At 37.0% G+C, this 24,180-nt stretch overlaps 1 protein-coding gene across 36 annotated transcripts in view; it reads left to right on the top strand.

The window, feature by feature from the left end:
• Positions 1-24,180, top strand: part of THOC2 (THO complex subunit 2) — a 118,454-nt gene that overhangs the window by 51,662 nt on the left and 42,612 nt on the right. For all 36 annotated transcript variants that reach the window (XR_009598885.1, XR_006058352.2, XR_006058353.2 and 33 more), the window contains exons 9-14: positions 8,121-8,213; positions 11,174-11,329; positions 11,894-12,066; positions 13,299-13,494; positions 23,514-23,555; positions 23,998-24,128. Coding sequence is in view for 32 of the 36 variants with exons in the window: in XM_042242159.2 (XP_042098093.1) it covers positions 8,121-8,213; positions 11,174-11,329; positions 11,894-12,066; positions 13,299-13,494; positions 23,514-23,555; positions 23,998-24,128 (791 nt within the window). In the remaining 4 variants the exon portion in view is untranslated. The remainder of the gene's footprint in view (positions 1-8,120; positions 8,214-11,173; positions 11,330-11,893; positions 12,067-13,298; positions 13,495-23,513; positions 23,556-23,997; positions 24,129-24,180) is intronic.

Here is a 24,180-nt window from a genome sequence, read left to right as displayed (position 1 = left end):
TCTGAGGACTACCTGAGTGCCTGAACCTGAGTGGCTTAGACCTGGGAGGTGCATGCAGCTCAGGGCCAGCCTGGGACCACTCCTGGCGGAGCAACATAGAGCCTGAGCAGTGTGGGCAGGGAAGGCACACGTGCCATGAGCAGGGGCAGGCCCAGTGTGGCTCAGACACTGCAAGCACACACTAGTGTTATTTGTTTGCAGCGTCCCTCCCTCCCCACAGCGCAACTGAACAAGTGAGCCTAAAAAAGTGTCCACCATCGCCCCCTTGTGTCAGGGCAGAAATAAAACACTGCAGAGACCAGCAAACAGAAGCTAAAACAGAGGGAACTGCCTTGGAAGAGACAGGTGCAATAGATTAAAACCCTGTAGTTAGTACCAACTACATAGGAAGGGGCCTATAGATCTTGAGAAATATAAGCCAGATCAAGGAACTATCCGAAAATGAACTGACCCCACACTGCCCACAACAACACCAGAGAAAGTCCTAGATATATTTTTACTATTTTTACTATCATTCTTTTTTAAAAATTTTAAGTCCTCTATTACTCCTTTAATTGTTATTTTTATAACCTATTACTTTGCAAAAAAAAGACCCTATTTTTTAAAGCAAGCTTCATATACATATATTTTTTAATAATTTTTGTCACTTTGTTTTTTCTTTTTTCTTTAATATTGTAGTTTTGAAAATCCAACCTCTACTCTAGATTTTTAATCTTTGCTTTTTGGTATTTGTTATCAATTTTGTACCTTTAAGAACCCACTCTTCTGTACCCATTTTTACTTGGGAGTGAGATTACTGGCCTGATTGCTCTCTCCCCCTTTTGGACTCTCCTTTTTCTCCACCAGGTCGCCTCTATCTCCTCCCTCCCCCTTCTCTTCTCGACCCAACTCTGTGAATCTCTTTGTGTGTTCCAGACGGTGGAGAACACTTAGGGAACTGCTTACTGGCTGGATCTGTCTCTCTCCTTTTGATTCCCTCCTTTATCCTCCTGGCCACCTCTGTCTCTGTCCTCCCTCTTATCTTCTCTGTATAACTCTGTGAACATCTCTGAGCGGTCCAGACTGTGGAGCGCACATAAGGAAGTGATTACTGGCTAGCTTGCTCTCTCCTCTTTTGATTCCACCTCATGTCATTTGGGTCACCTCTAACTCCCTCTTCCCTCTTCTCTTCTCCATGTAACTCTGTGAACCTCTCTGGGTGTCCCTAACTGGAGAAACTTTTCATCTTTAACCTAGATGTTTTATCAACCATGCTGTATAGGTGGAGAAGTCTTGAGACTACTGTAAAAGTAAGACTGAAAACCAGAAGCAGGAGGCTTAAGTCCAAATCCTGAGAACACCAGAGAACTCTTGACTCCAGGGAACATTAATTGACAGGAGCTCATCAAATGCCTCCATACCTACACTGAAACCAAGCACCACCCAAGGGCCAACAAGTTCCAGAGCAAGACATACCACACAAATTCTCCAGCAACACAGGAACACAGTCCTGAGCTTCAATATACAGGCTGCCCAAAGTTGCTCCAAATCCACTGACATCTCATAACTCATTACTGGACACTTCATTGCACTCCAGAGAGAAGAAATCCAGCTTCACCCACCGGAACACTGACACAAGCTTCCCTAACCAGGAAACCTTGACAAGTCACCCATACAACCCCACCCACAGCGAGGAAACTCCACAATAAAGAGAACTCCACAAACTGCCATAATACAGAAAGGCCACCCCAAACACAGCAATATAAACAAGATGAAGAGACAGAGGACTACCCAGCAGGTAAAGGAACAGGATAAATGCTCACCAAACTAAACAAAAGAGGAAGAGATAGGGAATCTACCTGATAAAGAATTCCAAATAATGATAGTGAAAATGATCCAAAATCTTGAAATAAAAATGGAATCACAGATAAATAGCCTGGAGACAAGGATTGAGAAGATGCAAGAAAGGTTTAACAAGGACCAAGAAGAAATAAAAAAGAGTCAATATATAATGAATAATGCAATAAATGAGATAAAAACACTCTGGAGGCAACAAATAGTAGAATAAAGGAGGCAGAAAATAGGATTAGTGAGGTAGAAGATAGAATGGTAGAAATAAATGAATCAGAGAGGAAAAAAGAAAAACGAATTAAAAGAAATGAGGACAATCTCAGAGACCTCCAGGACAATGTTAAATGCCCCAGCATCCAAATCATAGGAGTCCCAGAAGAAGAAGACAAAAAGAAAGACCATGAGAAAATACTTGAGGAGATAATAGTTGAAAACTTCCCTAAAATGGGGAAGGAAATTATCAGCTAAGTCCAAGAAACCCAGAGAGTCCCAAACAGGATAAACCCAAGGCGAAACACCCCAAGACACATATTAATCAAATTAACAAAGGTCAAACACAAAGAACAAATATTAAAAGCATCAAGGGAAAAACAACAAATAACACACAAGGGGATTCCCATAAGGATAACAGCTGATCTTTCAATAGAAACTCTTCAGGCCAGGAGGGAATGGCAGGACATGCTTAAAGTGATGAAAGAAAATAACCTACAGCCCAGATTACTGTACCCAGCAAGGATCTCATTCAAATATGAAGGAGAAATCAAAAGCTTTACAGACAAGCAAAAGCGGAGAGAATTCAGCACCACCAAACCAGCTCTCCAACAAATGCTAAAGGATCTTCTCTAGACAGGAAACACAAAAAAGGAGTATAAACTGGAACCCAAAACAATAAAGTAAATGGCAATGGGATCATACTTACCAATAATTACCTTAAACGTAAATGGGTTGAACACCCCAACCAAAAGACAAAGGCTGGCTGAATGGATACAAAAACAAGACCCCTATATATGTTGTCTACAAGAGACCCATCTCAAAACAAGGGACACATACAGACTGAAAGTGAAGGGCTGGAAAAAGATATTCCACAAAAATAGAGACCAAAAGAAAGCAGGAGTAACAATACTCATATCAGATAAAATAGACTTTGAAATAAAGGCTGTAAAAAGAGACAAAGAAGGACACTACATAATGATCAAAGGATCAATCCAAGAAGAAGATATAACAATTATAAATACATATGCACCCAACATAGGAGCACCACAATATGTCAGACAAATACTAACATGTATGAAAGGAGAAATTAACAATAACACAATAATAGTGGGAGAGTTTAATACCCCACTCACACCTATGGATAGATCCACTAAACAGAAAATTAACAAGGAAACACAAACTTTAAATGATACAATAGACTAGTTAGACCTAATTGATATCTATAGGGCATTTCACCCCAAAACAATGAATTTAAACTTTTTCTCAAGCGCACACAGAACCTTCTCCAAGATAGATCACATCCTGGGCCATAAATCTAGCCTTGGTAAATTCAAAAAACTTGAAATCATTCCAAGCATCTTTTCTGACCACAATACAGTAAGATTAGACCTCAATTACAGGAGAAAAACTAGTAAAAATTTGCTACATATGAAGGCTGAACAATACGCTGCTGGAAAACCAACAAATCACAGAAGAAATAAAAATATGCATAGAAACAAATGAAAATGAAAACACAACAACCCAAAACCTGTGGGATACTGTAAAAGCAGTGCTAATGGGAAAGTTCATAGCAATATAGGCATACCTCAAGAAACAAGAAAAAAGTCAAATAAATAACCTAACTCTACACCTAACAGTTAGAAAAGGAAGAAATAAAGAACCCCAGGGTTAGTAGAAGGAAAGAAATCTTAAAAATTAGGGCAGAAATAAGCAAAAGAGACCATAGCAAAAATCAACAAAGCCAAAAGCTGGTTCTTTGAAAGGATAAATAAAATTGACAAACCATTAGCCAGACTCATCAAGAAACAAAGGGAGAAAAATCAAATCAATAAAATTACAAATGAAAATGGAGATATCACAACAGACAACATAGAAATGCAGAGGATCATAAGAGACTACTACCAGCAATTATCTGCCAATAAAATGGACAACTTGGAAGAAATGGACAAATTCTTAGAAAAGTACAACTTTCCAAAACTGAACCAGGAAGAAATAGAAAATCTTAACAGACCCATCACAAGCACAGAAATTGAAACTATAATCAGAAATCTTCCAGCAAACAAAAGCCCATGTCCAGACAGCTTCACAGCTGAATTCTACCAAAAATTTAGAGAAGAGCTAACACCTATCCTGTTTCCCTGGTGTCTCAGAGGTTAAAGCGTCTGCCTGCAATGCGGGAGACTGGGGTTCGATTCCTGGGTTGGGAAGATCCCCTGGAGAAGGAAATGGCAACCCACTCCAGTATTCTTGCCTGGAGAATCCCATGGACGGAGGAGCCTGGAGGGCTACAGTCCACGGGGTCGCAAAGAGTCGGACACGACTGAGCGACTTCACTTTCACTTTAACACCTATCCTACTCAAACTCTTCCAGAAAATTGCAGAGGAAGGTAAACTTCCAAACTCATTCTATGAGGCCACCATCACCCTAATCCCAAAACCTGACAAAGATGCCAGAAAAAAAAAAATAAACTACAGGCCAGTGTTACTGATGAACATAGATGCAGAAATCCTTAACAAAATTCTAGCAATCAGAATCCAACAACAGATTAAAAAGACCATACACCATGACCAAGTGGGCTTTATCCCAGAGATGCAAGGATTCTTCAATATCTGCAAATCAATCAATGTAATACACCACATTAACAGATTGAAAGATAAAAGCCATATGATTATCTCAGTAGAGGCAGAGAAAGCCTTTGACAAAATTCAACATCCATTTATGATAAAAAACTCTCCAGAAAGCAGGAATAGAAGGAACATACCTCAACATAATAAAAGCTATATATGACAGACCCACAGCAAACATTCTCCTCAATGGTGAAAAATTGAAAGCATTTCCCCTAAAGCCAGGAACAAGACAAGGGTGCCAGCTTTTACCACTAGAACATAGTTTTGGAAATTTTGGCCACAGCAATCAGAGTAGAAACAGAAAAAAAAGAATGCAAATTCGAAAAGAAGTAAAACTCTCACTGTTTGCAGATAACATGATCCTCTACATAGAAAACGGTAAAGACTCCACCAGAAAATTACTAGAGCTGATCAATGAATATAGTAAAGTTGCAGGATATAAAATCAACACACAGAAATCCGTTGCATTCCTATACACTAATAATGAGAAAATAGAGAAATTAAGGAAACAATTCCATTCACCATTGCAACGCAAAGAATAAAATACTTAGGAATATATCTACCTAAAAAAACTGAAGACCTATAGATAGAAAACTATAAAACACTGGAAAAGAAATCAAAGAGGACACTAATAGATGGAGAAATATACTGTGTTCATGTATCGGAAGAATCAATATAGTGAAAATGATAACTACCCAAAGTAATCTATAGATTCAGTGTAATCCCTATCAGGCTATCAACGGTATTTTTCACAGAGCTAGAACAAATAATTTCACAATTTGTATGGAAATACAAAAAACCTCGAATAGCCAAAGCAATTTTGAGAAGGAAGAATGGAACTGGAGGAATCAACCTGCCTGACTTCAGGGTCTACTACAAAGCCAGTCATGAAGACGGTATGGTACTGGCACAAAGACAGAAATATAGATCAATGGAACAAAATAGCCCAGAGATAAATCCACACACCTATGGACACCTTATCTTTGACAAAGGAGGCAAGAATGTACAGTGGAGAAAAGACAATCTCTTTAACAAGTAGTGCTGGGAAAACTGGTCAACCACTTGTAAAAGAATGAAACTAGAACACTTTCTAACAGCATACACAAAAATAAACGCAAAATGGATTAAAATGTAAGACCAGAAACTATAAAACTCCTAGAGGAGAACATAGGCAAAATACACTCCAACATAAATCACAGCAGGATCCTCTATGACCTACCTCCCAGAATATTGGAAATAAAAGCAAAAATAAACAAATGGGACCTAATCAATTCCAGAAAAATAAACGACCCAATCAAAAAATGGGCCATAGAACTAAACAGACATTTCTCCAAAGAAGACATATAGATGGCTAAGAAACACATGAAAAGATGCTCAACATCACTCATTATCAGAGAAATGCAGATGAAAACCACAATGAGGTACCATTTTACGCCAGTCAGAATGGCTGCAATCCAAAAGTCTACAAGCAATAAATGCTGGAGAGGGTGTGGAGAAAAGGGAACCCTCTTACACTGTTGGTGGGAATGCAAACTAGTACAGCCACTATGGAGAACAGTGTGGAGATTCCTTAGAAAACTGGAAATAGAACTGCCTTATGACCCAGCAATCCCACTGCTGGGCGTACACACCGAGGAAACCAGAATTGAAAGAGACACATGTACCCCAATGTTCATTGCAGCACTGTCTACAATAGTCAGGACATGGAAGCAACCTAGATGTCCATCAGCAGATGAATGGATAAGATAGCTGTGGTACATATACACAATGGAGTATTACTCAGCCATTAAAAAGAATGCATTTGAATCAGTTCTAATGAGGTGGATGAAACTGGAGCCTATTATACAGAGTGAAGTAAGCCAGAAAGAAAAACAGCAATACAGTGAAAAGATATAGAAACTACAACAAAAAACAAAGATTCTGAAGTGAGGTGAAGTTGCTCAGTCGTGTCTGACTCTTTGCAACCCCATGGACTGTAGCCTATCAGGCTCCTCCATCCATGGGATTTTCCAGGCAAGAGTGCTGGAGTGGATTGCCCTTTCCTTCTCCAGGGGATCTTCCTGACCCAGGAATCAAATCTGGGTCTCCCACATTGCAAGCAGACGCGTTACTGTCTGAGCCACCATACTAAGGCATATATATGGAATTTAGAAAGGTGGTAATGATAACCCTGTATGTGAGACAGCAAAAGAGACCCAGATGTATAGAACAATGTTTTGGACTCTGTGGGAGAGGGAGAGGGTGAGACAATTTGGGGGAATGGCACTGAAACATGTATAATATCATTATAATAAACGAATTGCCAGACCAGGTTTGATACTTGATGCTTCGGGCTGGTGCACTGGGATGACCCGGAGAGATGGTATGGGGAGGGAGGTGGGAGTGGGGTTCAGGATGGGGAACATGTGTACGCTCGTGGCGGATTCATGTTGATGTGTGGTAGAACCAATACAATATTGTAAAGTAATTAACCTCCACGTAAAATAAATAAATTTTTAAAAAAGGAGCAGAATATAATGTATTGTCACTGTTTGCTTTTTATTTGCATTGGGCCATTTAGTAATTGCCAGTTGTCCTCACTTCATTCTTCTATTCATCTGACCCCAGGCCATTTAAAAATTAAGCGAAAGTCATCTTGATGACCGAGATCCATCTGTTTCTTGGTAGGACCAATAGAGCTGACCTGGGATTGGCCATTCCTAGTTTTAAAATGTTTGATTATCCATGTGTAATAAGTATAGTAGTAGTAATAGTGTTAATCCCTCAGTGATGTCCAACTCTTTGCAACCCCATGGGCTGCAGCCAGCCAGGTTCCTCTGTCCATGGGATTCTCCAGGCAAGAATACCAGAGTGGATTGTCATTTTCTCCTCCAGGGGCTCTTCTCGGCCCAGGAATGAAACCTAGGTCTCCTGCATTATTGTCAGATTCTTTACTGTCTGAGCTACCAAGGAAGAAGTACAGACAACTGTTTTGAAGGGGAAGTCAGCTGACAAGCAGATATACTTAGCACAGAAACCAAGAAATAAAAGAACAGGGAGAAAAGTATAAAGCAGACACAGATGGTTCCACACTTCCAAATTTGTCAGTCTTGTCTATCTGCAATTCCACTGAGAAGTACTTGAGAAAGCAAGTTAAGAAAACACGCATATAAACAGAAACCCAAACTAAGTATTATGCCATATAAAATCTCATTATGTTCAAGTTTCAGATTTTATTCATATATTAGCATGTGTCCATTTTTGAAACTTTTTTTCTTGTGTCCGTCAGTTGTACCTATGTGAAAAGAGATACTCGCATGATTATATTTGTCCTGAATTCGAATGTTATTCATGGTCAGGAAGAGCAATGAAGCTTATTGTTGCCCTAGATTTGTTTGGTCTAATTGTTCTTAATTATTGGTAGATTAAAAAGATTGCACTAAATAGAAACTTTTCTTTTGTTTTTCAAGGAACCAAATGGAGAGACTCCTTCATCTTTATACAGAGTTGCAGCAGTACTTCTACAATTTAACCTTATTGATTTAGATGATCTTTATGTACATGTAAGTTAACTGGGTTGCTAAGAATATTTGGTTATTCATCCCAGGGGTGGGGAAGAGGAGGAGGCAGCCATATAGCACTCCAGGATTGGTTCTAGACTCTCAAGTCTTAATTTTTGAAGCCCTATTACGTTATTGCTTTGTGTTTGCTTTATAAAGTGAATGAATTTAGTTTATTGGAACCATGGAAATAAAATACCTTTTGTCACTGCTGCAGTTTTCAAGGTTGACTATGAAGTTAATTGTCGTCAAAGCATATGACATACGCTTTGACATATGTCTCCATGACATATGGAGAGAGAGGCCAAGTTCTAATTAATGTGGTTTTAGACTTCTATATTATACATGGATTATGGGAAATATAGGATTACCTAAATAGTTTTTCCTTTTCCCCTAAATGTTAATTTTGAGGGTTCAGGATGAATTTGGAACTTTTCGTGTACTGTTAAAAGATAGCTTCTCTGGTGTTTTTACTGCTGGATAATAGATGACTAATATTGTGCTTTTATTGCAGGATCTAGAGGAATGTGTATGTGGTTGTAATAGATGACCTCTAGTTTAGCAATAGCTTAGCCTGTCAGTTTGAAAACACTAGGTTTGTAGTACAGAATTTCTTGTTTTATTAGGTTGTGCATTAGGATATCTATGAACTGTTCAAAACTGACATCATCTTCACTGCCTTTGAAATCACTTTCTAACTTCTAACTTCCTTGCCTGTCATTACATATTATGGTTACAGAGCTGAATGAAATTTGATCAGTCTCTTGGAAGCAGTCATAGTCTAGCAAGGGAGAAAACATTTTGCATTCTATAAGTACTTTATTGGAAATAGTCACATAGTGCTATGAGGGCTCAAAATAGGTAGTGACCATCTCTGTCATTGGGGGATTTTGAAAGGCTTCTCCAAACTACTGACGTTCACCTGGGAACTTGATAGATGAGTAGGTGTTGGCTAGGCTTAAATAGGTAGAAAGCATTGTAGGTAGAATTAACTGAATATAAAGGCAAGAGGTTTGTAAAGATTTCATTATCCCCTTAGGGGAACACTGAGAAGCTCAGAGTGGTTGGAGCCTAGGATGATATGTAGGGGAAATGAGGATGGAGAAGTAGACTGGAGGCCAAACTGTGAAGGGCTGTTAAGGGCCATGGTAAGGAGTTTGGATTTTTTTCTTGTTGATAGTAGACAGCCATTCAAGATTTAGTGTAGACAAGGATGTACAAACTGAAAACATGAAAAACTGGTCAGCAAAAGAAGAATCTGAAGACATAGGTATGAGTTTATACAGGCAAATGTATACTCGCAGAACAAATGGAAAGTACAAAAATGATGATAGATTTATTACTGATATTTTTCAGCTTAATTATAAATATAAGCAGAGTTTAAAAGTATTCCTGTTAAAGTGACAGGGATTTTCAGATGGGATTAAAAACCAGTTTATTGTTTACATGAGACTTCTAAAACCTACGGGCAAAGAAAGGTTGAAAGTAAAAGGGTGGGAAAATATACCAGGGAAATTATTCTTGTCAGACAGAACAGAGAATCACTTTATAATAATAAACTTGTTTGTACTAGAAAGATATAATCATTATAACTTTTATATATACCTAATACCATATTTTCAAAATACACAAGACTAGAAATGGCGAGAACTATAATTAAAAACTTAGAGTTAATCCACTGTAATGGGAGATTTCAGAGGCAATTGAAGTAGACTAGGTAAAAGATGAGAATCTGTGGTAGATATATGATAGGTATATAAATAGAGCAATAAAAATGGGTTTGATTGGCAGTGGAGAGAATAAGGAATGAGAAAAAGTCTGGCTTACCTCCTTGCACCAGTCCATAATGAGTTTTCTTCCACTCCCCTTTTTTGACTGATGAGATAAAGTCTGTAGTATGTAGTTTAATATTTCACTGTGTCTCCTTGTGCATGTGCTCAGTCGTGTCCAACTCTTTGTGGCTCCATGGACTATAGCCCACCAGGCTCCTCTGGCCATGAGATTTTCCTGGCAAGGATACTGGAGAGGGTTACCATTTCCTACTCCAGGGGATCTTCCTGACCCAGGGATTGAACCTGCATTTCTTGTGTCTCCTGCATTGGCAGGAGATTCTTTACCACTCCTCCACCTGGGAAGCCCCTCACTGTGTCTCCTTTTATTATTTACTGATTTTTTAGTTTGTGTTAGATTTATCTATTGAAATAGATTTTGCATTTCTAGGGGCAGGAATGGTGAGCTATCACCATAGTGCCTAGCAAAAATGACTCAATAATGGTTTGTTGGATATGTGTCTATTTATGAACTGTCCATATTAACCATCTTCTACTCATACAAGATGGCTATACTTGAGATACTTGATCCTTTTTTTCATAATGGAGGGTCAACTATCCACATGATACTTTTCCTTTTGTAATAAACTAGAAACTAGTTTGTGACTTAAGGCAAATAGGTGTCCAGAAAATGAAAAGTGAGATGTCAAGCTGTTCATAATTTTTTGACTTGAGATTTTTCATTTAGAGGAATCAAATTTGCCCCATTATGTAAATCAATAGTTTACCTCTCCCAAATTGGATCTGTATATAGTATTTTATTTAATTTGGAGTTTGGCCTTTAAAGGGGAAATCTCTGACATTTTTAATTGAACAGGTACACATTTTCTTGGATAAACTAACAAATGCAATGGTAGGCACTACTGTTGTAGTATAATATTAATTTAGGACCTCTAACAGAAGAGATGAAACTTTGAATTGCTACCTGAGTTTAAAATTGTACAACATTCAGGTATTTAACCCTGTCAGGTTAATATGAAAATAAGGGGGAGACCTATTTCAAAGGGAAATTATGATCATAAATAGACCAGACTTCTTATGTACAGTTTTATCAATTAAGAGTAGTGTTTGCTTTTTATATGTATGTGTAAATAGTATTAGCTAACTTATGAAATTTTAATGAATTATTTTTAGCTTCTTCCAGCTGATAATTGCATTATGGATGAACACAAACGAGAAATAGTAGAAGCTAAGCAGATCGTTAGGAAACTTACAATGGTTGTATTGTCTTCTGATAAAATTGACGAGCGAGAGAAAGAAAAGGAAAAAGAAGAGGAGAAAGTGGAGAAGGTATATAATTTATTCTGATAAATGTTGTCTTCTGGATTTAAAATTATGAAATTCAACTTGTGGAAGAATAATTTCTTAATTTTGATTGTGATGAAACCTAGTTTGTGGAATACTAATTTGCAAACATGGTTTTGGTACCTCCCAAATGAGGCTGTCATGTTTTTTCCTATATAAATTTCAGAATGTATTCTAGATAATATCACACATGTATTGACTATATTTGTGCTCTGTGTATAGTGTCTCTCAAGTCCTGAAGGGATTCTCAAAGATGAATTCTAGTTTCCTGTGGCATAATAGAACCTTAAGTAGAACTGAATTTAATTCTAAGTCTGTAAACTGTCGTGTTTTGTCTGCTAAATGAAAAAGCAGATCCTGTTATTTCTTTTTTCAGTCACTAAAAAACTTGATTGTGCTTTCAAGAAAATACTGTTGAATTTGCCGTGAATGGCAACTGTTGTTGACATACATTGTGTTATTTGGCTTAGTTTTTTTAAATGAAAAAATATTTAAAGATTTATTGGTATCTGTATTCTGAGTATCTTTGCTATAATTGTTCCATTTTAGCCACCTGACAACCAAAAACTTGGTTTGTTGGAAGCCTTGTTAAAGATTGGTGATTGGCAGCATGCACAGAGCATTATGGATCAGATGCCTCCATACTATGCAGCTTCACATAAACTAATAGCCCTTGCAATTTGCAAGCTGATTCATATAACTATTGAGCCTCTCTATCGAAGGTATGTTACCATATGGTTTACTAATTGAGGTAGAGAGAGTTTAGGACTACAAAATAAAATCTGCATATTTACCTTGTCTCCTTCAATCAAGCATATATTTTAATTCAATCAAGCATATATTTTAAATTGTTTTATCAGAATATAAGAGATGTTCACAGAGCATATCCTTCTGGCAGGTATTAATCAGTGACTTGTCTCCCATCACCTACACCAGGCATTGCAGAATTTGTGCTGCAGTGTTGTCTAAAAGCTACAAGTTAGATTTCTAGGTAGGATTTGCTCCGCTGAGAGTAAAAACTCCATTCTTCTGTTTTTGACTTTTCCTTCTCTCTTGGGGATGAGAGAATTCCTAAAGTTTTTACCTAGTGTAATTTTCCTCTATCTTGGGTTGAGTGGCTCTGAGTGAGGTCTGTGCCACTCTGCTTGCCTTGTCTCTTCTGGCATATAGGCTGCTCTTCTGGAAATTGCTAGTGCAGCCTCTCTCATCATCCCTGGTTACTGTGTCAACCAGTCCTCTAGCCCTCAACCTACTTGTAGGATACTTAGGAGCAGTACTGGCAGCAGTGCTGGCTTCAGCCCCACAGATCAGAGCCTGCCTCAAAAGCCCCAGCTTTGTGACTCATGCATAGCTGCTGGCTGCTGCCTTCAGTGCCACGTGGGCTGTGGACCATGAAGGCTCTTCTTCAGAGAGTGACCCCTGTGACTCCACAGCGGAACACCTGCTCAGCAGGTGAGAACTCTGGGCATGTTGTCCTTTTTAGTGTGACATACCCTCTTTCATTATGCTGCTCACCTACCTCACACTCAGTCTAGGTAGTGGAAGTCAGGTTGAGAAATGTTTAATGTTATCTCCATATTTTTCTCTTTCATCTTTGTGTCTCTGAGGTCCATCCCTTGTTCCACATTCCCATATCCAAATTCCTGATATTGACCAAATTTAATTAAAAACCAAGTTCATGTGATGTATGAATATGTTACCTGTTACATGGAACCTACATTACTCTGATTTCCTTTTCTTATGCAGTTAATTTGAAACGGTCTCCTAAGCTCTGAGTTTTTTCAAATGAGTATTGTTTTTGTTTTCTTCTACCAGTTAAATTATGTGGTATAATGAAGTTAAGCACAAATGAAATAGAAGAAGCAAATTTGAGTAAGAAAAGTTTTATAATATGACTGTGTTAATTTAAAATGGAGCATTGCATAGTATATCTACATTTTTCTTCTTTTTGTAGAGTTGGCGTTCCTAAAGGTGCTAAAGGCTCACCTGTTAGTGCTTTGCAAAATAAGAGAGCACCAAAACAAGCAGAGAGCTTTGAAGATTTGAGGAGAGACGTCTTCAATATGTTCTGTTACCTTGGTCCCCACCTTTCTCACGATCCCATTTTATTTGCAAAAGTGGTGCGGATAGGCAAGTCATTTATGAAGGAGGTTAGTAAGTTTTTTTTCTTTAGAGCAGAAAGCTAAATTATAGAATGAAAATGTTCTGAGTATATTTGTGTTATATGTATCTCTAGAAATGCAAAGAAAGTAAACTTAAGAAAATGTTATGCTGAGTAAGATTTGGACAAAGTCAATTGTGTCCCAACCATTTATATATAAAAACTTAAATCCAGTCAAGCCCTCCAGGTAGAAAAATATGGTTTGGACATGTGATTGCTTTTTGAATCCTCTTATAATTGTGGTTATTTGAACATTCTTTCCTCTTGCTTTTATTCTGCTCATTTATTTTATTGGCTGCAGTTTTGAATCATTGCCATTATTTGTGTGAAGTCCCTTTAGCCTCAGACTTCAGACTGTTCAGGATCCATTTTTTTTTTTTAGTAAACTTTTTATTGAAGTAAAACATGATACAGAAAGCACACAAACCATAATTATATAGCTCAGTGGCTTTTTCCAAACTAAATAGCCATGTGTCTACCACTTAGATCAAGAGATAGAACAGTGTTAACACTTGAGAGTTTTCCTTAGATGCTCTCCTAATCACTACTCCAAGGGAAACTTATTATTTTATTGATATAGAGTTGGTATACAATATTATATTAGTTTCAGATATATAGCAAAGTGGTTTGGCTATACATATGTATGTATATATCTTTATGCCATTTTTTTGGTTCTTTCCCATTATAGTTTATTAAAAATATACTGAATATAGTTCCCTGTGAGATACAGTAAATCCTTATCTATTTTGTATATGGTAGTGTGCATCTGTTCATCCTTTGCTCCCAATTTATTCTGTCTGTGAGTCTATTTCTGTTTTGAAAATAAGTTCATTTATATCATCTTTTCAGATTCCTCATAAAAGTGATATATATTTGTCTTCCTCTGTCTGACTTACTTCACTTCGTATGATAATCCCAGGGTCCATCCATTTTGTGGCAGGTGGCATTGTTTCATTCTTTTTTATGGCTGAGTAATATTCCATTTTGTGTGTGTGTGTGTGTGTGTGTGTGTGTGTGTGTGTGTGTGTGTGTACACATACACAGATACACAGACCCCACATATTTTTCTCCATTCGTCCTTGATGAACACTTAGGTTGCTTCTGTGTCTTGGCTTATTATTCTTTTTTAAAGTTAGTTTTGAGTTATAATTTACATAGAGTAAATCTCACCAACTTTAAGTATGCAATTTGATGAATTTTGACAGATGTATATAGTTGTATGTCTACCACCACAATCATATAGGATATTTTCATCATCCCAGCAAGTTCCTCTTGCTCCTTTGCCATCATTCCCTCCCTTCATTGCTGGTTCCTGACAACCGCTGGTAGGCTTTCTGTCACTATGTTTTTGCTTTTTCTAGAGTTTGACATAAATGGAATTGTATAGAATGTACTCTTTTCTGTCTGGTTTCTTCCACTTAGTGCTTTTGAGATTCATCTCAGTTGTATGTGTCAGTAGTTCTTTATTGCTGTGTAACATTTCATTATATGCACATAAGAGAGTTTATTTGTTTGCCAGTTGATGGGCATTGAGTTGTTTCTAATTAGGGGCTATTGTAAATAAAGCTGCTATGGATATTCTTCTACGGTCTTTTTTCGGGGGGAGTGTATGTTTTTGTTTCCCCAGGATTGGGATTGCTGGGCCATATGGGTAAGTGTATGTTTAACTTTTTGTCAAACTTTTCCAACACGTGTATACCATTTTGCACTCCTGGGAACATTGTATATGACTTCCTAATGCCCCACATCCTTATCAACATTTGGTATTGTCTTTTAAATATTAGTCATTCTAATGGGTGTGTAGTGCTATCTTTTGTGTTGTAATTTATGTTTCACTGATGATCAGTGATGTTGAGCATCTTCTCACGTTCGTACTTGCCATTTGTAATCACTTTTATTGAAATGTCTATTCAAATCTCTTGCCCATTTTAAATTCAGTTGTCTTTTATTCTCAGTCTGATTTGCCTTGTCATTTTGTTTACTGTCTTTTGTAAAGCAAAGATTTAAAATTTTGATTAATTCCAATTTAATAGCACTTCTCTTTTATAGTTTGTGCTTTGTGTTCTAAGAGGTCTTTGCGTAACCAGGGTCTTAAAGAATGCGTAATTTCTTTTCAGTTGTAAAGTAGTGTAACCAAAAGACTCTAGAAATCTGGAAATTGTTACAAGCATAAATGTGGTTTTCTCCAGTGTTTGGTGATTGCACCTAATTTTTAATTTTTGACAACAGTAACTGGATAGAAAATTACCAACTCTTGTGTATTAATCACTTGACACCTATTTCATTTGGCTTTAGATACTTAGCTGGTAGATAATTTTTTTTTAATGTTAACAAATTTATATTTTATAAAGGTACGCTAAAGAAATCTGCTAAGTAGTTCATTACTATACATGATATTTATTATATAGCATATATTCATATATTCATATAAAAGAACTAAAACAGTGTTTCATTATCTTGATCCTTATAGTCTGAAAAGGATGAGTCATGTTAACTAGTGCTTGTTCAAAGAACACGGGTTGTGTTTTCCCAGTGTGTAATATTGAGAAGCATGTAAAGTCAATTTGTCCCATTACTGGTGATGTTAGCATTAATCACTTGGTTAAGGTGATTGCTGCCAGGTTTCTCCAGTGTATAGTTACTTTTTTTCCCTTTGTTGTTAATATGTGTCCTGTGGGGAGATACTTTGAGACAATGTAGACAGCCTCTTTCTCATCTTACTTTCACCCACTAATGTTATTCTTTTTCATTGAAAATCTTAATGTTCAGATCTCTTGTTTTGAAATTCTTCCTCTGGCTATGAGTATCATAAACTTGTAAGCAGGAGCCCAAACATCAAACTTTTGGAAGTCCCATATGTAGACATATGTATAAACATATACAGATACAATATTGTTAAGATACACAGGTGCTAAAAGTCTTCCAGTCTGCCATCTCCATTGTAGCCCTTGTTTGTCTTTATTCTATCACAATTGTGCCTGGTGCCTGCCCCTAACTCCAGTCTCTATTTTTGCAAAGGTAGAAAGGCAGAAGGGAAGGTGAAAAAGTTTATTTTGATCCCAGTGTGGAAAGAAATCTATCTTCTCTCATTTCTAAGGTTGTGGTAGTAAAAGTACATCTTTCCAATGATCTGACTTAGCATTTTGGTTCATTTTTTTACCCTAAAAATACTTCACTATAACAAATCATTGTGTGTTTATATATAGGTTTAAAAGACTTTGGTTGCCTAGCTCGAAATTTAATCATTTTTTTTCTTTTTTTAAGGTTCCTTCTAAAGGGGGAATATGGGGCTTCCCAGGTAGCTTAGCTGGAAAAGAATCCACCTGCAATGCAGGAGATCCTGGTTCGATTCCTGGGTCAGGAATTTCCCCTGGAGAACTGATAGGCTACCCAGTCCAGTATTCTTGGGCTTCCCTGGTGGCTCAGACAGTAAAGAATCTGCCTGCAATGCGGGAGACCTGGGTTTGATCCCTGGGTTGAGAAGAACCCCTAGAGGAGGGCATGGCAACCCACTCCAGTATTCTTGCCCAGAGAATCCCCATGGATAGAGGAGCCTGGCTGGCTGCAGTCCATGGGGTCACAAAGAGTGACATGACTGAGCAACTTCTCTGTAGTCTGGAATAGGAAGTGAATGAGCTCCATGAGGCTGAGTACAGCCATCATTTAGGGGATCTCTGTTTTGTCTTCTGAGATAGATTACACATCGTATACTAGGCATGCCCAGCCAAGTGGGTATCCAGCTCCCTTGGACTTTGATTCCCCAGTCTGAGCCCAGTTCCTTTGAGAGACAGCAAGCCTTAGCAGCCAGAGTCCTGCTGTGCTGCTACTCAGAAGGGATTTTCCTCAGGCTACTTACTTACCTTGTAGGTCTTGTTCCCTAAAGGATTTTATTTACTTACCTTCCTTGCTCAGTACTATTTCTGGGGATTGGGTTAACGGCAGGCACCATGCCATACTGTCTGTAGTTTAGAATCTTTGTGTGTGTGTGTGTGTGTGTGTGTGTGTGTGTGTGTGTGTGTGTGTGTGTTTGCATGCCCTTGAAATTAACAGCATAATTTGCTCTTTTCTTGCTTGGTTGGTGGTGATTTGGGGACATAAAAAAAGTAAGCTATATTTTGTTTATTGCATTAGGGACTGGGGGAGAGAAATTCTGTTTATGCTTCACTCTGTCATCTTAATTCAGTTGTCTGACTAGTTTCTTTATTTGACTGTTTCTTATGTTGGACTTTGATAAAAAAGCCAAAGGAAAGGAAAGTGAGGTCGCTCAGTCGTGTCTGACTCTGCGACCCCATGGACTGTAGCCTACCAGACTCCTCTGTCCATGGGATTTTCCAGGCAAGAATACTGGAGTGGGTTGCCATTTCCTTCTCTGAAGTGCTCTAAATTGATTCACAGATAAAGTTTATAGAGAAACCTAGAGTCAAAGGGTCAGATTGGGTACTATTGGGTTGGCCAAGAAGTTTGTTTCAGTTTTTCAGTGAGATGTTCTGGAAAAACCCAAATGAACCTTTTGGCTAACCCAGTAGGTGATAGTAGGAATAGTTGTGATAATGATAATTGTGGTAATGTGGAAGAATGTCCTTACTCTTAGGAGATGCACACTGAAGTTTTTTGAGATCATGTCTGTAACTTTTTTGGTCAAGAGAAAAAAAGGCAAATGTTAATTGTTGAATATGCATAGGAGGTATATAGATGTTCATGGATAGCATACATTGATTCAACTTTTATGTAAGCTTAGAATTTTTCATAATAAAAATTTGGGTTACTAGGGGAGAATGTACCTTAATACCATTCATCCTTAAACTGGTTCTAGTTTATGAACCAGCTACTTTAGAATCTTGACTTGATATTTATTGTTTTTTGTTAGCTATTAGGGGAGGGAGAGTCATTTTCCTAAGCCAGAGATGGGTGGTAATAATATTTGTCGTCTAGCTCCTGGGGTTGCAGTGTGAATCAAATGAGATATGTCATCTCACACGCTAGTAAAGTATTGCTCAAAATTCTCCAAGCAAGGCTTCAGCAATACATGAACCATGAACTTCCAGATGTTCAAGCTGGTTTTAGAAAAGGCAGAGGAACCAGAGATCAAATTGCCAACATCTGCTAGATCATTAAAAAAGCAAGAGAGTTCCAGAAAAACATCTATTTCTGCTTTATTGACTATGCCAGAGCCTTTGACTGTGTGGATCACAATAAACAGTGGAAAATTCTTCAAGAGAATGGAATACCAGACCACGTGACCTGCCTCTTAAGAAACCTGTGTGCAGGTCAGGAAGCAACAGTTAGAACTGGACATGGGAAAACAGACTGGTTCCAAATAGGAAAAGGAGTACGTCAAGGCTGTATATTGTCACTCTGCTTATTTAACTTCTATGCAGAGTACATCATGAGAAATGCTGGGCTGGAAGAAGCACAAGCTGGAATCAAGATTGCCAGGAGAAATATCAGTAACCTCAGATATGAAGATGACACCACCCTTATGGCAGAAAGCAAAGAACTAAAGAGCCTCTTGATGAAAGTGAAAGAGGAGAGTGAGAAAGTTGGCTTAAAGCTCAACATTCAGAAAACGAAGATCATGGCATCCGGTCCCATCACTTCATGGGAAATAGATGGGAAACAGTGGAAACAGTGGCAGACTTTATTTTTTGGGGCTCCAAAATCACTGCAGATGGTGATTGCAGCCATGAAATTAAAAGATGCTTACTCCTTGGAAGAAAAGTTATGACCAACCTAGACAGCATATTAAGAATCAGAGACTTACTTTGCCAACAAAGTCTAGTCAAGGCTATGGTTTTTCCAGTAGTCTTGTATGGATGTGAGAGTTGGACTATAAAGATAGCTGAGCGCTGAAGAATTGATGCTTTTGAACTGTGGTGTTGGAGAAGACTCTTGAGAGTCCCTTGGACTGCAAGGAGGTCCAACCAGTCCATCCTAAAGGAGATCAGTCCTGGGTGTTCATTGGAAGGACTGATGTTGAAGCTGAAACTCAATACTTTGGCCACCTGATGCGAAGAGCTGACTCATTGGAAAAGACCCTGATACTGGGAAAGATTGAGGGCAGGAGGAGGAGGGGACAACAGAGGATGAGATGGCTGGATGGCATCGCCAACTCAATGGACATGGGTTTGGGTGGACTCTAGGAGTTGGTGATGGACAGGGAGGCCTGGCGTGCTGCAATTCATGGGGTCACAAAGAGTTGGACACGACTGAGCAACTGAAGTGAACTGAACTGAAACATTAATTAGATTATAATAATTAGGTATTCAATTTTAGAGTTAAAAATAGTTGTCATGAATTTTTAAGATCATAATAAGTTATCACTTATGTCAGCTATTGCTACACTATCTTTGATGAATTTTTAAAAGTGTTAATATTGTTTAATCTATTTCTGTCTCTAAATATAAGATGCCACTTTAAAGTAGCAGTTTCGTTTCCCTCAGGAGCAGATTTTATATAGGAATGCTTTTAGCTTCTTTACATTGTAGTATTAAATGTCCCCCCCCCCCATTGTTGATTTGTTATAAATAATCAAAGAATTTTTTTCAAATAAAAGACATTTTTGTTGCTGGGTTTTAATGAACTTGGTAAAGGTAGTTATGGACGTGTGTCCATTTTAAAATAGAAACAAATTTTGTAAACTGTCTTAAATCAGAACTTTTCATTATAATCCTTATTGTCCAAATGGACACAGACACTGCTGTCGTTGGCAATCTAGAATTGGAGCATAAGTTTAAGGTACAATACCGTTGCTGTTTAATGAGTCTGAGCAGGGAACAACTGTTAGAATGTTTATATTTGTATTATCCCCTATAATAATTGGTTTGAACTGAAGTCATTTTAGCTATTACTGAATATCTTCATATGGCAATTCTAAACAAGGTATAGAATCATAGTAATAAATTACTATGTAACAAATTACAAATAGGATCTTAATTTTTCCCATTAGTTATGTTTTTAACCTGGGAGGGGTATGTAAACATACAAGGAGAGGCAGACATTTAAATCTATTAGTAGGCAAATGGAGACTCTTATGTACAAACAGTATAATTTTAAAAAATTTGTTTTATAAAAGAAAAGAAAGTAGAATTTTTAGTGTGGACCACATGCATGCAGTATACAAACACTTGATTTAACTATTGTAACTTCCTCTCTGTTTCCTGAAATTGAACCTTAGTGTTTAGTTTCAGAAAAGATAATTCAAAGTGTGTAAAAGAGAGGTAACATTTAAAATTACCCTGGGATAAAAACTGAGCCAGCACTTATGTCATCCTGTGTGTGGGTGACCATATTAGACATTCTTTGGCATCTTAGTAGAGGTTTGTCTTGACTGAAAAAGAAATGTGGTGGAAGATAGTACTTTTCATTTAGTATCCTACCCTGTGATTTCATAAAAGATGTAGTATCAAAGTTAAGGGATTATTTCTAACTAAATGTTTTGTAAAGTCTTTAAGAATTTCTGATTGAAAGTTAAATAGACTTTGAACCAAAACTCTGAAAGGCTATTGCGTTATCTCTTCTCCAGGCTTGATAAACTCAGGTTCCCATTACTTTTAATTTATAGGTTATATTTTCCTATTTTAAGTTACTGTGATGAGTCTTCTATAGACTCTATCAAAAAGGTTTTCTCATAGAGTAGTTTTAAGACAAATCTGAAGTTCTTAGCCCATTCCATGGAACATAGTACTCAGTGAATGATAGCTAATAAGAACAAGAAAAATAAGGACGTTGAAAGTAATGCCATGATTTATTTAAATGTAGCTTTGAATTCTAACCTAGGCTTAAATTTAAGTATTTTTCATTTTTTTCACTTTTCTGAGATAAAGTATACTCTAGTATGCTACTACTTTAGTATTTGAAACATTCATGAGTAACAGGTACTAAAAATAGTACATTAGTAATAAAAAAAGTAATTGATCTAGTTATATCTATGACTTTCCCCAACCTTTATTTTTCAACTCTCTCAAAGCCGCTTCTTGATGAACCTATTTTTTTTTTTTTTAATGTGGGGGGTTGTGCTCGGTACTGTTATGCAGCTCTGACAGCTACTCTGTCATTGTAGGGCAAGAATGAAACCTGCTTGGGGTCATTTATAGCTGATGGTCTGTGTAGACATAATTGTGTGTGCTCAATTTTATTCAGACTTAAAAATTCAGTTCCTAATAGTATATTGGTAAGCGTAGTTTTTTATCTTAAAGAGATCTTCAAAGATAAGAACTATCTTTGTCAATTCCTCAAAGATAGAAACTTTTTCCTGTTCATCTTTGAATTCCCAGTGCCTGGAACATAGTAAACAAATGCAGGAATGAATATCTTTTATCCATCCCCATCCTTTCTCCCACTTCTGCCTGACCATTCAATAAAGCTTTTAGTATTCTTTTGTGGGAATGGAGAGTTTTGTATGTGCTCTGAATTAAAAAGCATATTAAGTTAAGCTAAAGGAAACAATCAAGGAAGTGGAATGTGTAAAGGAAATCACTTTTACCTGTGTGTATATCTTGATATTTTTTTTCTGTTCATCTTTATTATAACTAGCCTTTGATAGAAACGTTTTCTTACTGTTCTTCTAGTTTCATTGTGGTTTCCATATTTCTTTCTCTCTTTCAAATTTTCCTGTTTGTGAAATCCAGAGAATTGATACATAGACATTAAAAACTAATGAAAGTATCTAGTAAGGGAATTAGGACAGCTTAATAACTAGGAAAATATCTTATTTGTATGGAGAAAACTGCATGTAGCTTTTTTAGGTTCATCTGAACTGTAGTATACTGAACTGATACTAGGAAAAGAGTAACTTAACTGCCTTTAAACCTAATTCTTCCAATTATGACAGACCCTTATTTCTGCCTCCCAGGATACACCCAGTATGCCATGAGGATTACCCCCCTCCTCCCAACAAAATAAAAGCAACTGTCTAGTTTGTTTTCTGCCAAGCCACTTCTTCATAACTGGACTCCTTATTTGCTGACCAGGATATATGTTGATGACTAAATTGTTTCTGTGAAAGGGAGCCATATTTTTTACCCTGCCAATTAAAAAAATGTGATTGATTGTTTTCCCATCAAAGTAATATGACTGTCCCTGAATTAGTCTTATGTGAAAATGTTGCATGGAAGTTAGATTTCCCTGTAGTAACACCCATTAAATTACTCAATCATGAAAACACATATGCACAAAATATCCTTATCTACCAGTAAAGTATGTGAACTGCTTATTTGCTTTCCCCCTTCTCACACTGAATATTGAGCTAAATCCTTTCCAGAAATCTAGATTGTCCTTGAGTATCAGTTCCTCAGCTGTCCTTTTGGCCTTTGCACGCTCCCCACAACACTCCATCTGAATATTCACACATGAATGTTATGATTTCATTTTGAATGAATAAACAGCATTGTCAGACATGGCACTTCAGCAGCCCACCTGCAAATCACTGATAAAATAATGACCCAGGCCGTTTTGTTCAAGTCTGTTTAAATTAGGAAGTGGTTTGGTCTTTGTCAGCAATGTTAGTAATATTTTTGGGCTTATTTCTTGGTGAGGGATTACATAGTGGTGAATTAAAATGTAGCTTTACATTTTCTTTGAGTTTAGTTTTTGTTGTTATTGCTTTGCGTTAGATTTTACCAATTCTGAGGGAGAAAACTAGAATGTCTAGAAGGAGAATTGTAAATGCATTATAACCAAATTGAGCTTGCTACAATTTTATAATAAATACAGATCAGTTTTAGGATGTGGTAGGTTTGTAATAATGAGGTTGAGGAAAGAATTGGCTTATAAATCTGGCCTTTAAAACTCATGAATGTTACAAATTATTTGAAGGTTAGAAATATAGATAAGAATTTAAAATGTTAATTTGTAATAATGGCTATATGTAAAATCTACATGTGTGTAACAAGTTAGGAAAGAATTCAAAACCACATGCAAGTTGATTGTTTTTTGAATTAGAAATGAAGTTGTGACAGGATAATCTTAATCTTTTTGCATTTTATTTATAGTTTTTTTTTTTAATTTTAGTTTCAGTCTGATGGAAGCAAACAAGAAGATAAAGAGAAAACGGTAAGAGACTAGAAAAGTCCAATGTGTCTAATGTTTGTCTAGGTATAGCATACTGTGAATTTTACTGTGAACAAGCTTTAATCACCTATGTGAATAACTATTTTATACTTGTACATGTTGAATATAGCTTTTGGCTTATCATACAAAGTATCTTTTAAGATTGACAGCCTCCTGTTTTTGAGGATTACCTTGTTCAAAAAAGGAAAAGGGATAAAAATTCCCTCATTCTTGCTACACCTTTCCTTCCCTCACCTCATTTGCTTTCTTAGATAGAGAAACACAAATACATTGTGAAAAGTACAGTGATAATGTAGGGAAATTAGATATGGTGTGTTATGAAATCAAAGAATGGCAATTTTTCCAAGGCTCACATAAATTTGTTTTGGGGGGAGGGATTAATATGCAGCTCTTACTGAAATAATTTTTCTTCCCTTCTTCTTAGGAAGTTATCCTTAGCTGTTTGCTTAGCATTACTGACCAGGTATTACTTCCATCTCTTTCTTTGATGGACTGCAATGCTTGTATGTCTGAGGAACTATGGGGAATGTTTAAAACATTTCCATATCAGCATAGGTAAATATATAATATTTTGTATTTTTAGTTAAACAGTTCTAGTGCACTAATC

The sequence above is a fragment of the Ovis aries genome, chromosome X (assembly GCF_016772045.2).
Source record: "Ovis aries strain OAR_USU_Benz2616 breed Rambouillet chromosome X, ARS-UI_Ramb_v3.0, whole genome shotgun sequence".
Lineage (NCBI taxonomy): Eukaryota > Metazoa > Chordata > Mammalia > Artiodactyla > Bovidae > Ovis > Ovis aries.
The sequence above is the reverse complement of the archived record's forward strand: the minus strand, read 5'-3'. Positions and strand labels throughout refer to the sequence as shown.